At 53.8% G+C, this 16,117-nt stretch overlaps 2 protein-coding genes across 2 annotated transcripts in view; both read left to right on the top strand.

The window, feature by feature from the left end:
* The window catches only part of ncapd2 (non-SMC condensin I complex, subunit D2), a 26,072-nt gene extending 22,787 nt beyond the window's left edge, over positions 1-3,285 (top strand). The window contains exons 16-18 of the mRNA XM_068026520.1: positions 192-376; positions 2,021-2,139; positions 3,098-3,285. Coding sequence (XP_067882621.1) covers positions 192-376; positions 2,021-2,139; positions 3,098-3,285 — 492 coding nt within the window. The remainder of the gene's footprint in view (positions 1-191; positions 377-2,020; positions 2,140-3,097) is intronic.
* A 34-nt stretch (positions 3,286-3,319) lies between these two features.
* The window catches only part of LOC137361950 (ubiquitin carboxyl-terminal hydrolase 5-like), a 214,514-nt gene continuing 201,716 nt past the window's right edge, over positions 3,320-16,117 (top strand). Inside the window, exons 1-4 of the mRNA XM_068026540.1 lie at positions 3,320-3,512; positions 3,874-3,945; positions 4,301-4,385; positions 4,627-4,752. Of these exons, the coding sequence (XP_067882641.1) occupies positions 3,331-3,512; positions 3,874-3,945; positions 4,301-4,385; positions 4,627-4,752 (465 nt within the window). The 5' untranslated portion in view covers positions 3,320-3,330. The remainder of the gene's footprint in view (positions 3,513-3,873; positions 3,946-4,300; positions 4,386-4,626; positions 4,753-16,117) is intronic.

Below are 16,117 nucleotides of genomic sequence, written 5' to 3'. Positions count from 1 at the left end.
TGACTTTGGCAGGGATGCAGTGTCGATTTACCAGAATGATACCTGGGCTCCAAGGGATAAATTACTCGGATAGATCAGACAAACCTGTGTTGTATTTCCTGGAGTTTTAAGGTTCAGGGGCGGCTTGGTCTCGTTGAGGGCGGAATAGCCTCGAAGGGCTGAAAGGCCTCCTCCTGTTCCTCCATTCCAAGGCAGCATGTGTTCCAGAGAATGCTATCTTTCATTACGGAGGAATTGAAAATAAAAGTAAGGATGTCATCGAGGGCGTTGGTGAGACCACATCTCGAATACTCTGTGCAGTTTTGGGTTCTCCTTATTTAAGGAATGATGTGAATGCGTCAAGACCGGGAATGAGCGGGTTGTCTTATGAGGAAAGGTTGGACTGACTGGGCTTGTTTTCGCTGGAGTTTAGAAGAGTGAGGGGAGACTTGATTGAAGTTTCTAAGATCCTGAACGGTCGTGACAGGGTGGGTGTGGAAAGGATGTTTCCTCTTGTGGGTGAGTCCCGAACTAGGGGGCCACTGACTTCAAACTAGGCGTCGCCCTTTCCGGACAGAACCAAGCAGAAATTCTTCCTCTCCGACTTTGGAACTCTCTGCCTCAGAAGGCGGCGGAGGTGGGGGTCATTGGTCGTTTTGGAAGACGGAGTTAGATAGTTCCTTGTGCGACAAGGGACTCGGGAGATTATCGGGGGTTGATGGGGTGGGTGTGGATTTCGAGACGGAAACAGATAAGCCATGCTTTTATTGAATGGCAGAGCAGGCTAGAGGGGCCGAATGGCCTACTTCTGCTCCTAATTCGTCTGCTGCAGGCCAGCATTTATTGCCCATCCCTAATTACCCTTGAGAAGGTGGTGGTGAGCTGCCTTTCTTGAACCGCTGCAGTCCGAGTGGGGTAGGTACACCCACTGTTCCAGGATTTTGACCCGGTGATATAGTCCCGAGTTAGGATGGCGTGTACGGAATCATTTACGGTACACAAACGACTGTTCGGCCCTTTGAGTCTGTACCGGCTCTCCACGGAGTCAGTCCCATTCTCCCCCCACCCCCACCCGATCGATCCCTGTCGCCCTGCAAATTTCCAGCACTGTCGCCCACACCTTCCATTACTTTGCTGCAGATTGAGAGCGGACTGATGGGGCGATAATTGGCCGGGCTGGACTCGTCCTGATTTTTGTGTGCAGGACATACCACGCCACCTTCAACAAGAGAGAATCCAACCATCTCTCCTTGACATTCAATGGCATTACCAAAGCTGAATCCCGCACTATCCACTATCCTGAGGCTTACCATTTGATCAGAAACTGAACTGGACCAGCCATATAAGTACCGTGGCTACAAGAGCAGGTCAGAGGCTGGGAATCCTGCAGCGAGTAACTCACCTCCTGACTCCCCAAAGCCTGTCCACCATCTTCAAGGCACAAGTCAGGAGTGTGATGGAATACTCTCCGCTTGCCTGGATGGGTGCAGCTCCCACAACATTCAGGAAACTCGACACCATCCAGGACAAAGCAGCCCGCTCGATCGGCACCCCGTCCACAAACATTCACTCCCTCCACCACCGACGCACAGTGGCAGCAGTGTGTACCATCTACAAGATGCACTGCAGCAACACACCAAGGCTCCTTCGACAGCACCTTCTAAACCCACGACCTCTACCACCTAGAAGGACAAGGGCAGCAAATACATGGGAACACCACCACCTGCAAGTTCCCCTCCAAGTCACACACCATCCTGACTTGGAACTGTTTCGGCCGTTCCTTCACTGTCACTGGGTCAAAATCCTGGAACTCCCTAACAGTGCTGTGGGTGTACCTACCTCACATGGACTGCAGCGGTTCAAGTAGGCGGCTCACTACCACCTTCCCAAAGGCAATTAGGGATAGGCAATAAATGCTGGCTGAGCCAGCAATGTCCACATCCCACAGCCCTCTTTTCTGGCTGAAGACATTTGCAAATACTTCGTCCTGGTCCTTTGCATTGAGGGTAGGGTTGTTTGCTGAGCCTCTTCCTCCATATAGTTGTTTAATTGTCCACCACTATTCACGACTGGATGTGGCAGCATTGCAGAGCCTTGATCTGTTCCGTTGGTTGTGGGATCGCTTCGCTTTGTCTATCGCATGCCTCGGGAAGGACTGGAGTGGGTGCAGGAAAGGTTTCACTGTGTCGACTCCTGGGATGAGTCATAGAGAGATACAGGACCGAAACAGGCCCTTCGGCCCACCGAGTCCTGCGCCGACCATCAACCACCCATTTATACTAGTCCTACATTAATCCCATCTCCCTCTCCCATTCCCTCAAATTCTCCTACCACCTACCTACACTCGGGGCAATTTACAATGGCTAATTTACCTATCAACCCGCAAGTCTTTGGCATGTGGGAGGAAGCTGGAGAACCCGGAGGAAACCCACGCGGTCACAGGGACAACTTGCAAACTCCGCACAGGCAGTACCCAGAATTGAACCCGGGTCGCTGGAGCTGTGAGGCTGCGGTGCTAACCACTGCGCTGTGATGAGGCAATTGTCCGATGAGAGTTCGAGTAGATACTCTCTCGAGTTTAGTAGAAGGAGAGGTGATCTCATTCAGTGTGTGGTCCTCTTTTTATTCAAAGCCCAATTGGCATCGGCAAGTGCTTTTTGTTACTAGGGTTTCACCCCCTTGTGTTTTATTTATCGAATAAACAGACAGCAACAGGTTTTCTTACAGGTTTAAAACAGAAATTAATTAATTATTGAAGAACATGCATTGTTCCAAAAGGGTCGCAACTGCACCCACTCACGCATGTGTGTATGCACACCCCCCCCCCCCCCCACCCCCCCCCAGAAGAGACCGATAGAGTGTGGGGGGAGAAGGGTTAAGTGGTTTGAAGTGAGTTCGGGTTTCGGGGCTCACGGTAAGCCAGTTGAATCTTCTCGGAGGTCAATTTCTCTCGAAAGCTGCAGGCCTGCGTTGTTTGTGGATTTCTCTGTTGGTTGAAATTTTAGTCCGAAGAAAGGGGAATCACTTCCAGTGCTCTGCTGCACAAGTTAAGTTAAAGTGCGGAATTCGTGGCAGGGCACCTTACTTTTGGCTTACTGGATTTTCTCCCACCTTGCAGTTGGACAGGCTTTTGAGATGTTTGTGCTGGGTCGGTCTCTGTCTGTCCCTCTCGCTCCTCATTCAGAGGGATGTGAGTTGTTATCGTTTGGAATGGCGGAGCAGGCTATATGGGATCCATGTCCGACTCCTGCTCCCGTTTCCAATCTTGAATCGGGCGCGGAGATGGCTTGTCCCCTGACCACTTAGCGGACTCTCATTTTCTCTCTCTCTCACGTGCAGACCGATAAGACGATGACCGAGCTGGAGATCGACATGAACCAGCGGATCGGGGAGTGGGAGACCATCCAGGAGTCCGGCGTCCACCTCAAGCCTCTCTACGGACCCGAGTACACGGGCATCCAGAACCTGGGCAACAGCTGCTACCTGAACTCCGTCATGCAGGTGGTGTTCAGCATTCCGGACTTCCAGAACAAGTGAGTGTCTTCCCAGCTGCATGTGCTTGCGCCCCCGCCCCCCCCATTTCTTTCAACCCTGTCCCTGCCGCCGTGTTGGAATCTCCCTCAGCGCGGCTGACCTTCGGGATGGCAGGCAAAGCGCGTGGGCTGCTCCTGAACTGTGGCCTGAAACTTCCTGCGGAACTTGCAGACTCCGCGACCTGCCCTCGAGGGGAACCTGGCTCTGCGGGAAGGGGCATCAGGCGATGCCGTTATCGAGTGAGACTTTGAGAGGGTGGCTTTGCCCCATCTGGTCCATTCCGCGAGATGTACAAAGTGACGCCTGTTTTATTCATCTCTCTTTCTCTGTCTCCCCCCCCCCCCCCCCCTCCCAAACCAGGTACGTTGGGAATCTGGAGAAAATTTTCAAGGATGCGCCGATGGACCCCACGCAGGATTTCAACACTCAGGTGTAAGTGACCCACTGCCCCTCGCTTCTCGGAACCCCCCGGTCCCTCGACTGTCTCTGTGAGGGCGGAGGGATAATAACCCGGCCTGCGACCTGCACAGTGCCATCAAAAGCAGGCCGCTGCCCCTCAGCCTCCAGCCCTGCTGCCAGTGCCCTCTCCTGCTGGCCCTCGCTCTTGAGCTCGGCCGCTCTCTCCCGTCTCTTGTGCCTGTGTGCCCGTGCCTTGCTCCACTTGGTGTTGGGGCTTGAGGCTGGGCTGAGCACGGTGCCGTGTGGGTGTCCGGGATCCCTCTCTCTCACCCTCCCCCTCCCCCCCCCCTCCCCTACTGCTCTCACTGCTTCTATCTCTCCCTGACAGAGCGAAATTGGGGTACGGTTTACTGTCTGGAGATCACTCCAAACCCCCACCGGAGACCGAAGAGGCCGACCCTGATGCAGAGAAGGTAGAAATCTTTATAAAAAAAAAAAATCAGTTTTCCCGTCTCGTGTCTCTGTGTAGGGGCAGAAACGGGGTGGAGGTCTCGGGGTTGTGTGGAGAGAGTGTGATGGAGGTCAGCATCTGATGGAGTGAACGTAGGTGAGGGCGGACAGGTTTGTGAGTGGATGGCGGACAGGTCGGGGCTGGTGGGATCGCGCTGTGCAGCGCAGTAACTGAATTGTCCCCTTCGCTTCTCTCTGTGCCAGGTCGAACTGGAAGGGATTGCCCCTCGCATGTTCAAGTCCCTAGTTGGGAAGGGCCATCCGGAATTCTCGACAAACAGACAGCAGGATGCTCAGGAATTCTTCCTACATTTCATCAACATGGTGGAGGTGAGAATCCCAAACTAATTCCACTGCCCCGCTCTCTCCCCATAGCCCTGTGTCAATCCTCAAACTAATCCCACTGCCCCCTGTCTCTCCACATGGTCCTGTATCAATCACAAACTAATGCCACTGCCCCGCTTTCTCCCCAGAGCCCTGTATCAGTCACAAACTAATCCCACCGCCCCCCGTCTCTCTGCATGGCCCTGTGTCAATCCTCAAACTAATCCCACTGCCCCCAGTCTCTCCCCATCGCCCTGTGACAATCCCCAAACTGATCCCACTGCCCCGCTCTCGCCCCATAGCCCTGTATCAATCTCCAAACTAATTCCACTGCCCCCAGTCTCTCCCCATAGCCCTGTGTCAATCCCCAAACTAATCCCACTTCCCCCAGTCTCTCCGCATGGTCCTGTGTCAATCACAAACTAATCCCACTGTCCCCATTCTCTCCCCATCGCCCTATGACAATCCACAAACTAATCCTACTGCCCAGCTCTCTCCCCATAGCCCTGTATCAATCCCCAAACTAATCCCACTGCTCCCAGTCTCTCCAGATGGCCCTGCATCAATCCCCAAACTAATCCCATTGCCCCCAGTCTCTGCATGGCCCTGTTTTAATCCACAAACTCATCCCACTGCCCCGCTCTCGTCCCATTGCCCTGTATCAATCTCCAAACTAATTCCACTGCCCCCAGTCTCTCCCCAAAGCCCTGTGTCAAATCCCAAATTAATCCCACTGCCCCGCTCTCTGCCCATAGCCCTGTATCTATCCCCAAACTAATCCCACTGCCCCGCTCTCTCCCCATAGCCCTGTATCAATCCCCAAACTAATCCCACTGCCCCGCTCTCTCCCCATAGTCCTGCATCAATCACACACTAATCCCACTGCCCCCAGTCTCTCTGCAGGGCCCTGTCAATTCCCAAACTAATCCCACTGCCCCGCGCTCTCCCCAGAGCCCTGTGTCAATTCCCAAATTAATCCCACTGCCCCGCTCCCTCCCCATGGCCCTGTATCAAACACAAACTAATCCCACTGCCCCGCTCTCGCCCCATAGCCCTGTATCAATCTCCAAACTAATTCCACTGTCCCCAGTCTCTCCGCATGGCCCTGTATCAATCCCCAAACTAATCCCATTGACCCCAGTCTCTCTGCATGGCCCTGTTTCAATCCACAAACTCATCCCACTGCCCCTCTCTCGTCCCATTGCCCTGTATCAATTCCCAAATTAATCCCACTGCCCCGCTCTCTCCCCATAGCCCTGTATCTATCCCCAAACTGATCGCACTGTCCCCAGTCTCTCCGCATGGCCCTGTGTCAATCCTCAAACTAATCCCACTGCCCCCAGTCTCTCCCCATAGCCCTGTGACAATCCCCAAACTCATCCCACTGCCCCGCTCTCGCCCCATAGCCCTGTATCAATCCCCAAACTAATCCCACTGCTCCCAGTCTCTCCAGATGGCCCTGTATCAATCTCCAAACTAATTCCACTGCCGCCAGTCTCTCCCCATGGCCCTGTGTCAATCCCCAAACTGATCCCACTGTCCCCAGTCTCTCCCCATAGCCCTGTATCAATCCCCACACTGATCCCAATGTCCCCTGTCTCTCCGCATGGCCCTGCATCAATCCCCACACTGATCCCAATGTCCCCTGTCTCTCCGCATGGCCCTGCATCAATCCCCAAACTGATCCCACTGTCCCCAGTCTCTCCCCATAGCCCTGTATCAATCCCCACACTGATCCCAATGTCCCCTGTCTCTCCGCATGGCCCTGCATCAATCCCCAAACTAATCCCCTTGACCCCAGTCTCTCCCCATTGCCCTGTTTCAATCCACAAACTCATCCCACTGCCCCCAGTCTCTCCCCATAGCCCTGTCAATCTCCAAACTAATCCCACTGCCCCGCTCTCTCCCCATAGCCCTGTATCTATCCCCAAACTGATCGCACTGTCCCCAGTCTCTCCGCATGGCCCTGTATCAATCACAAACTAATCCCATTGCCCCCAGTCTCTCCCCAAAGCCCTGTATCAATCCCCAAACTAATCCCACTGCCCCGCGCTCTCCCAAAAGCCCTGTATCAATCCCCAAACTAATCCCACTGCCCGCAGTCTCTCCACATGGCCCTGTATCAATCACAAACTAATCCCACTGCCCCCTGTCTCTCCGCATGGCCCTGTATCAATCACAAACTAATCCCACTGCCCCCTGTCTCTCCGCATGGCCCTGTATCAATCACAAACTAATCCCACTGCCCCCTGTCTCTCCGCATGGCCCTGTATCAATCCCCAAACTAATCCCACTGCCCCGCTCTCTCCCCATGGTCCTGTATCAATCCCCAAACTAATTCCACTGCCCCCTGTCTCTCCCCATGGCCCTGTATCAATCACAAACTAATCCCACTGCCCCCTGTCTCTCCGCATGGCCCTGTATCAATCCCCAAACTAATCCCACTGCCCCCTGTCTCTCCCCATGGCCCTGTATCAATCCCCAAACTAATTCCACTGCCCCCTGTCTCTCCACATGGCCCTGTATCAATCACACACTAATCCCACTGCCCCCTGTCTCTCCGCATGGCCCTGTATCAATCCCCAAACTAATCCCACTGCCCCCTGTCTCTCCCCATGGCCCTGTATCAATCCCCAAACTAATCCCACTGCCCCCTGTCTCTCCCCATGGCCCTGTATCAATCCCCAAACTAATTCCACTGCCCCCTGTCTCTCCCCATGGCCCTGTATCAATCCCCAAACTAATCCCACTGCCCCCAGTCTCTCCACATGGCCCTGTATCAATCACACACTAATCCCACTGCCCCCTGTCTCTCCGCATGGCCCTGTATCAATCCCCAAACTAATCCCACTGCCCCCTGTCTCTCCCCATGGCCCTGTATCAATCACAAACTAATCCCACTGCCCCCTGTCTCTCCGCATGGCCCTGTATCAATCCCAAACTAATTCCACTGCCCCCTGTCTCTCCGCATGGCCCTGTATCAATCCCCAAACTAATTCCACTGCCCACAGTCTCTCCCCATGGCCCTGTATCAATCCCCAAACTAATCCCACTGCCCCCTGTCTCTCCCCATGGCCCTGTATCAATCCCCAAACTAATCCCACTGCCCCCTGTCTCTCCCCATGGCCCTGTATCAATCCCCAAACTAATTCCACTGCCCCCTGTCTCTCCCCATGGCCCTGTATCAATCCCCAAACTAATCCCACTGCCCCCAGTCTCTCCCCATGGCCCTGTATCAATCCCCAAACTAATCCCACTGCCCCCTGTCTCTCCACATGGCCCTGTATCAATCACAAACTAATCCCACTTCCCCCAGTCTCTCCGCATGGTCCTGTGTCAATCACAAACTAATTCCACTGCCCCCAGTCTCTCCACATGGTCCTGTATCAATCACAAACTAATTCCACTGCCCCCAGTCTCTCCACATGGTCCTGTATCAATAACAAACTAATCCCACTGCCCCCAGTCTCTCCACATGGTCCTGTGTCAATCACAAACTAATTCCACTGCCCCCAGTCTCTCCACATGGTCCTGTGTCAATCACAAACTAATTCCACTGCCCCCAGTCTCTCCACATGGTCCTGTATCAATAACAAACTAATTCCACTGCCCCCAGTCTCTCCACATGGTCCTGTGTCAATCACAAACTAATTCCACTGCCCCCAGTCTCTCCACATGGCCCTGTGTCAATCCTCAAACTAATTCCACTGCCCCCAGTCTCTCCGCATGGCCCTGTGTCAATCCTCAAACTAATTCCACTGCCCCCAGTCTCTCCGCATGGCCCTGTGACAATCCACAAACTCATCCCACTGCCCCGCTCTCACCCCACAGCCCTGTTTCAATCCCCAAACTAATCCCACTGCTCCGTGCTCTCCCTATAGCCCTGTATCAATCCCCAAACTAATCCCACTGCTCCCAGTCTCTCCAGATGGCCCTGTATCAATCACAAACTAATCCCACTGCCCCCAGTCTCTCCTAATGGTCCTGTATCAATCCCCAAACTAATCCCACTGCCCCCAGTCTCTCCGCATGGCCCTGTATCAATCCCCAAACTAATCCCACTGCCCCGCTCTCTCACTACAGCCCTGTATCAATCACCAAACTAATCCCACTGCCCCGCGCTCTCACAAGAGCCCTGTATCAATCACCAAACTAATCCCACTGCCCCGCTCTCTCCACATGGTCCTGTATCATTCCCCAAACTAATCCCACTGCCCCGCTCTCTCCACATGGTCCTGTATCAATCCCCAAACTAATCCCACTGCCCCGCTCTCTCCACATGGTCCTGTATCAATCACCAAACTGATCCCACTGCCCCCAGTCTCTCCGCATGGCCCTGTATCAGTCCCCAAACTGATCCCACTGCCCCGCTCTCTCCCCATAGCCCTGTATCAATCACAAACTAATCCCACTGCCCCGCTCTCTCCCCATAGCTCTGTATCAATCACCAAACTAATCCCACTGCCCCCAGTCTCTCCGCATGGTCCAGTGTCAATCCTCAAACTAATCCCACTGCCCCCAGTCTCTCCGCATGGTCCTGTATCAATCACAAACTAATCCCACTGCCCCCATTCTCTCCCCATAGACTTGACAATCCCCAAACTCATCCCACTGCCCCGCTCTCGCCCCACAGCTCTGTATCAATCACCAAACTAATCCCACTGCCCCGCTCTCTCCCCAGAGCCCTGTATCAATCACAAACTAATCCCACTGCCCCCGCTCTCTCCACATGGTCCTGTATCAATCACCAAACTGATCCCACTGCCCCCAGTCTCTCCGCATGGCCCTGTATCAGTCCCCAAACTGATCCCACTGCCCCGCTCTCTCCCCATAGCCCTGTATCAATCACCAAACTAATCCCACTGCCCCGCTCTCTCCCCAGAGCCCTGTATCAATCACCAAACTAATCCCACTGCCCTGCTCTCTCCCCAGAGCCCTGTATCAATCACCAAACTAATCCCACTGCTCCCAGTCTCTCCCCATTGCCCTGTATCAATCCCTAAACTAATCCCACCACTCCCAGTCTCTCCAGATGGCCCTGTATCAATCACAAACTAATCCCACTGCCCCCAGTCTCTCCACATGGTCCTGTATCAATCCCCAAACTAATCCCACTGCCCCCAGTCTCTCCGCATGGTCCTGCATCAATCACCAAACTAATCCCACTGCCCCGCTCTCTCCACATGGTCCTGTATCAATCACCAAACAAATCCCACTGCCCCCAGTCTCTCCGCATGGCCCTGTATCAATCACCAAACAAATCCCACTGCCCCCAGTCTCTCCGCATGGCCCTGTATCAATCACCAAACTAATCCCACTGCCCCGCGCTCTCACAAGAGCCCTGTATCAATCACCAAACTAATCCCACTGCCCCGCTCTCTCCACATGGTCCTGTATCATTCCCCAAACTAATCCCACTGCCCCGCTCTCTCCACATGGTCCTGTATCAATCCCCAAACTGATCCCACTTCCCCCAGTCTCTCCGCATGGCCCTGTATCAATCACAAACTAATCCCACTGCCCCCAGTCTCTCCTCATGGTCCTGTATCAATCGCAAACTAATCCCACTGCCCCCAGTCTCTCCGCATCGTCCTGCATCAATCACCAAACTAATCCCACTGCCCCGCTCTCTCCCAATACGCCCTGTATCAATCCCCAAACAAATCCCACTGCCCCGCTCTCTCCACATGGTCCTGTATCAATCACAAACTGATCCCACTTCCCCCAGTCTCTCCGCATGGTCCTGTATCAATCGCCAAACTAATCCCACTGCCCCGCTCTCTCCCCATAACCCTGTATCAATCACAAACGAGTCCCACTGCCCCCAGTCTCTCCGCATGGCCCTGTATCAATCACCAAACTAATCCCACTGCCCCGCTCTCTCCCAATACGCCCTGTATCAATCCCTAAACTAATCCCACCGCTCCCAGTCTCTCCAGATGGCCCTGTATCAATCACAAACTAATCCCACTGCCCCCAGTCTCTCCACATGGTCCTGTATCAATCACCAAACCAATTCCACTGCCCCGCTCACTCCCTATTGCCCTGTATCATTCCCCAAACTAATCCCACTGCCCCGCGCTCTCACTATAGCCCTGTATCAATCACCAAACTAATCCCACTGCCCCGCGCTCTCCCCAGAGCCCTGTATTAATCACAAACTAATCCCACTCTCCCCATAGCCCTGTATCAATCACAAACTAATCCCACTGCCCCCAGTCTTTCCACATGGTCCTGTATCAATCAACAAACTAATCCCACTGCCCCGCAGTCTCCCCAGAGCCCTGTATCAATCACCAAACTAATCCCACTGCCTCGCTCTCTCCCCATAGTCCTGTGTCAATCCTCAAACTAATCCCACTGCCCCCAGTCTCTCCCCATAGCCCTGTGACAATCCCCAAACTGATCCCACTGCCTCGCTCTCTCCCCATAGTCCTGTGTCAATCCTCAAACTAATCCCACTGCCCCCAGTCTCTCCCCATGGCCCTGTGTCAATCCCCAAACTAATCCCACTGCCCCAAGTCTCTCCGCATGGTCCAGTGTCAATCACAAACTAATCCCACTGCCCCCATTCTCTCCCCATAGCCCTGTATCAATAACCAAACCAATTCCACTGCCCCGCTCACTCCCTATTGCCCTGTATCAATCCCCAAACTAATCCCACTGCCCCGCTCTCTCCCAATAGCCCTGTATCAATCCCTAAACTATTCCCACCGCTCCCAGTCTCTCCAGATGGCCCTGTATCAATCACAAACTAATCCCACTGCCCCCAGTCTCTCCACATGGTCCTGTATCAATCCCCAAACAAATCCCACTGCCCCCAGTCTCTCAGCATGGCCCTGTATCAGTCCCCAAACTAATCCCACTGCCCCCAGTCTCTCCGCATGGCCCTGTATCAATCACCAAACTAATCCCACTGCCCCGCTCTCTCCACATGGTCCTGTATCATTCCCCAAACTAATCCCACTGCCCCGCTCTCTCCACATGGTCCTGTATCAATCCCCAAACTAATCCCACTGCCCCACTCTCTCCACATGGTCCTGTATCAATCCCCAAACTAATCCCACTGCCCCCAGTCTCTCTGCATGGTCCTGTATCAATCACCAAACTAATCCCACTGCCCCCAGTCTCTCCACATGGTCCTGTATCAATCACCAAACTAGTCCCACTGCCCACAGTCTCTCTGCATGGCCCTGTATCAATCACCAAACTAATCCCACTGCCCCGCGCTCTCACAAGAGCCCTGTAGCAATCACCAAACTAATCCCACTGCCCCGCTCACTCCCCATTGCCCTGTATCAATCACCAAACTAATCCCACTGCCCCGCTCTCTCCCCATAGCCCTGTATCAATCACAAACTAATCCCACTGCCCTGCTCTCTCCGCATAACCCTGTATCAATCACAAACTAATCCCACTGCCCCCTGTCTCTCCACATGGTCCTGTATCAATCACCAAACCAATTCCACTGCCCCACTCACTCCCTATTGCCCTGTATCAATCCCCAAACAAATCCCACTGCCCCGCTCTCTCCCAATACGCCCTGTATCAATCCCTAAACTAATCCCACCGCTCCCAGTCTCTCCAGATCGCCCTGTATCAATCCCCAAACAAATCCCACTGCCCCGCTCTCTCCCAATACGCCCTGTATCATTCCCCAAACTAATCCCACTGCCCCGCTCTCTCCCCATAGCCCTGTATCAATCCCCAAACTAATCCCACTGCCCCGCTCTCTCCACATGGTCCTGTATCAATCCCCAAACTAATCCCACTGCCCCGCTCTCTCCACATGGTCCTGTATCAATCCCCAAACTAATCCCACTGCCCCGCTCTCTCCACATGGTCCTGTATCAATCCCCAAACTAATCCCACTGCCCCGCTCTCTCCACATGGTCCTGTATCAATCCCCAAACTAATCCCACTGCCCCGCTCTCTCCACATGGACCTGCATCAATCCCCAAACTAATCCCACTGCCCCGCTCTCTCCACATGGTCCTGCCTCAATCACCAAACTAATCCCACTGCCCCGCTCTCTCCACATGGACCTGTATCAATCCCCAAACTAATCCCACTGCCCCCAGTGTCTCTGCATGGCCCTGTATCAGTCACCAAACTGATCCCACTGCCCCGCGCTCTCACTATAGCCCTGTATCAATCACCAAACTAATCCCACTGCCCCGCGCTCTCACTTTAGCCCTGTATCAATCACCAAACTAATCCCACTGCCCCGCTCTCTCCACATGGTCCTGTATCAATCCTCAAACTAATCCCACTGCCCCGATCTCTCCCCATAGCCCTGTATCAATCCCCAAACTTATCCCACTGCCCCGCTCTCTCCCCATAGCCCTGTATCAATCACCAAACTTATCCCACTGCCCCGCTCTCTCCCCATAGCCCTGTATCAATCCCCAAACTAATCCCACTGCCCCGCTCTCTCCCCATAGCCCTGTATCAATCCCCAAACTAATCCCACTGCCCCGCTCTCTCCCCAGAGCCCTGTATCTATCCCCAAACTAATCCCACTGCCCCGCTCTCTCCCAAAAGCCCTGTCTCAATCACCAAACTAATCCCACTGCCCCGCTCTCTCCCCATAGCCCTGTATCAATCACCAAACTTATCCCACTGCCCCGCTCTCTCCCCATAGCCCTGTATCAATCCCCAAACTAATCCCACTGCCCCGCTCTCTCCCCATAGCCCTGTATCAATCACCAAACTAATCCCACTGCCCCGCTCTCTCCCCATAACCCTGTATCAATCACAAACGAGTCCCACTGCCCCCTGTCTCTCCACATGGTCCTGTATCAATCACAAACTAATCCCACTGCCCTCAGTCTCTCCACATGGTCCTGTATCAATCCCCAAACTGATCGCACTGTCCCCAGTCTCTCCGCATGGCCCTGTATCAATCACAAACTAATCCCATTGCCCCCAGTCTCTCCCCAAAGCCCTGTATCAATCACAAACTAATCCCACTTCCCCCAGTCTCTCCCCATAGCCCTGTGTCAATCCCCAAACTAATCCCACTGCCCTCAGTCTTTCCGCATGGCCCTGTATCAATCCCCAAACTAATCCCACTGCCCCGCGCTCTCCCAAAAGCCCTGTATCAATCCCCAAACTAATCCCACTGCTCCCAGTCTTTCCAGATGGCCCTGTATCAATCCCCAAACTAATCCCACTGCCCTCATCTTTCCGCATGGCCCTGTATCAATCACCAAACTAATCCCACTGCCCCGCTCTCTCCCTATAGCCCTGTATCAATCCCCAAACTAATCCCACTGCTCCCAGTCTCTCCGCATGGCCCTGTATCAATCACAAACTAATCCCACTGCCCCGCTCTCTCCCCATGGCCCTGTATCAATCCCCAAACTAATCCCACTTCCCCGCTCTCTCCCCATGGCCCTGTATCAATCCCCAAACTAATCCCACTGCCCCGCTCTCTCCCTATAGCCCTGCATCAATCACCAAACTAATCCCACTGCCCCGCTCTCTCCCCATGGCCCTGTATCAATCCACAAACTAATCCCACTGCCCCGCTCTCTCCCTATAGCCCTGTATCAATCACCAAACTAATCCCACTGCCCCGCTCTCTCTCCCCATATCCCTGTATCAATCCCCAAACTAATCCCACTGCCCCGCTCTCTCCCTATAGCCCTGCATCAATCACCAAACTAATCCCACTGCCCCGCTCTCTCCCAATAGCCCTGTATCAATCACCAAACTAATTCCACTGCCCCGCTCTCGCCCCATAGCCCTGTATCAATCTCCAAACTAATTCCACTGCCCCCAGTCTCTCCACATGGCCCTGTATCAATCACAAACTAATTCCACTGCCCCGCTCTCGCCCCATAGCCCTGTGACAATCCCCAAACTAATTCCACTGCCCCGCTCTCGCCCCATAGCCCTGTATCAATCTCCAAACTAATTCCACTGCCCCCAGTCTCTCCACATGGCCCTGTATCAATCACAAACTAATTCCACTGCCCCGCTCTCGCCCCATAGCCCTGTATCAATCTCCAAACTAATTCCACTGCCCCCAGTCTCTCCACATGGCCCTGTATCAATCACAAACTAATGCCACTGCCCCGCCCTCTCCCCAGAGCCCTGTATCAATCACAAACTAATCCTACTGCCCCCAGTCTCTCCGCATGGCCCTGTGTCAATCCTCAAACTAATCCCACTGCCCCCAGTCTCTCCCCATAGCCCTGTGACAATCCCCAAACTAATTCCACTGCCCCCAGTCTCTCCGCATGGCCCTGTGTCAATCCTCAAACTAATCCCACTGTCCCCATTCTCTCCCCATAGACCTGTGACAATCCACAAACTAATCCCACTGCTCCGTGCTCTCCCTATAGCCCTGTATCAATCCCCAAACTAATCCCACTGCTCCCAGTCTCTCCTAATGGTCCTGTATCAATCCCCAAACTAATCCCACTGCCCCCAGTCTCTCCACATGGCCCTGTATCAATCCCCAAACTAATCCCACTGCCCCCAGTCTCTCCTAATGGTCCTGTATCAATCCCCAAACTAATCCCACTGCCCCCAGTCTCTCCGCATGGCCCTGTATCAATCCCCAAACTAATCCCACTGCTCCCAGTCTCTCCAGATGGCCCTGTATCAATCACAAACTAATCCCACTGCCCCCAGTCTCTCCTAATAGTCCTGTATCAATCCCCAAACTAATCCCACTGCCCCCAGTCTCTCCGCATGGCCCTGTATCAATCCCCAAACTAATCCCACTGCCCCGCTCTCTCACTACAGCCCTGTATCAATCACCAAACTAATCCCACTGCCCCGCTCTCTCCCCATGACCCTGTATCAATCACCAAACTAATCCCACTGCCCCGCTCTCTCACTATAGCCCTGTATCAATCACCAAACTAATCCCACTGCCCCCAGTGTCTCTGCATGGCCCTGTATCAGTCACCAAACTGATCCCACTGCCCCGCGCTCTCACTATAGCCCTGTATCAATCACCAAACTAATCCCACTGCCCCGCTCTCTCCACATGGTCCTGTATCAATCCCCAAACTAATCCCACTGCCCCGCTCTCTCCACATGGTCCTGTATCAATCCCCAAACTAATCCCACTGCCCCGCTCTCTCCCCATAGCCCTGTATCAATCACAAACTAATCCCACTGCCCCGCTCTCTCCCCATAGCCCTGTATCAATCCCCAAACTAATCCCACTGCCCCGCTTTCTCCCTATAGCCCTGTATCAATCACCAAACTAATCCCACTGCCCCGCTCTCTCCCCATAGCCCTGTATCAATCACAAACTAATCCCACTGCCCCGCTCTCTCCCCATAGCCCTGTATCAATCACCAAACTTATCCCACTGCCCCGCTCTCTCCCCATAGCTCTGTATCAATCA

This window comes from Heterodontus francisci, unplaced genomic scaffold (genome assembly GCF_036365525.1).
Source record: "Heterodontus francisci isolate sHetFra1 unplaced genomic scaffold, sHetFra1.hap1 HAP1_SCAFFOLD_323, whole genome shotgun sequence".
NCBI classification, from domain to species: Eukaryota; Metazoa; Chordata; class Chondrichthyes; order Heterodontiformes; family Heterodontidae; genus Heterodontus; species Heterodontus francisci.
The sequence above is the reverse complement of the archived record's forward strand: the minus strand, read 5'-3'. Positions and strand labels throughout refer to the sequence as shown.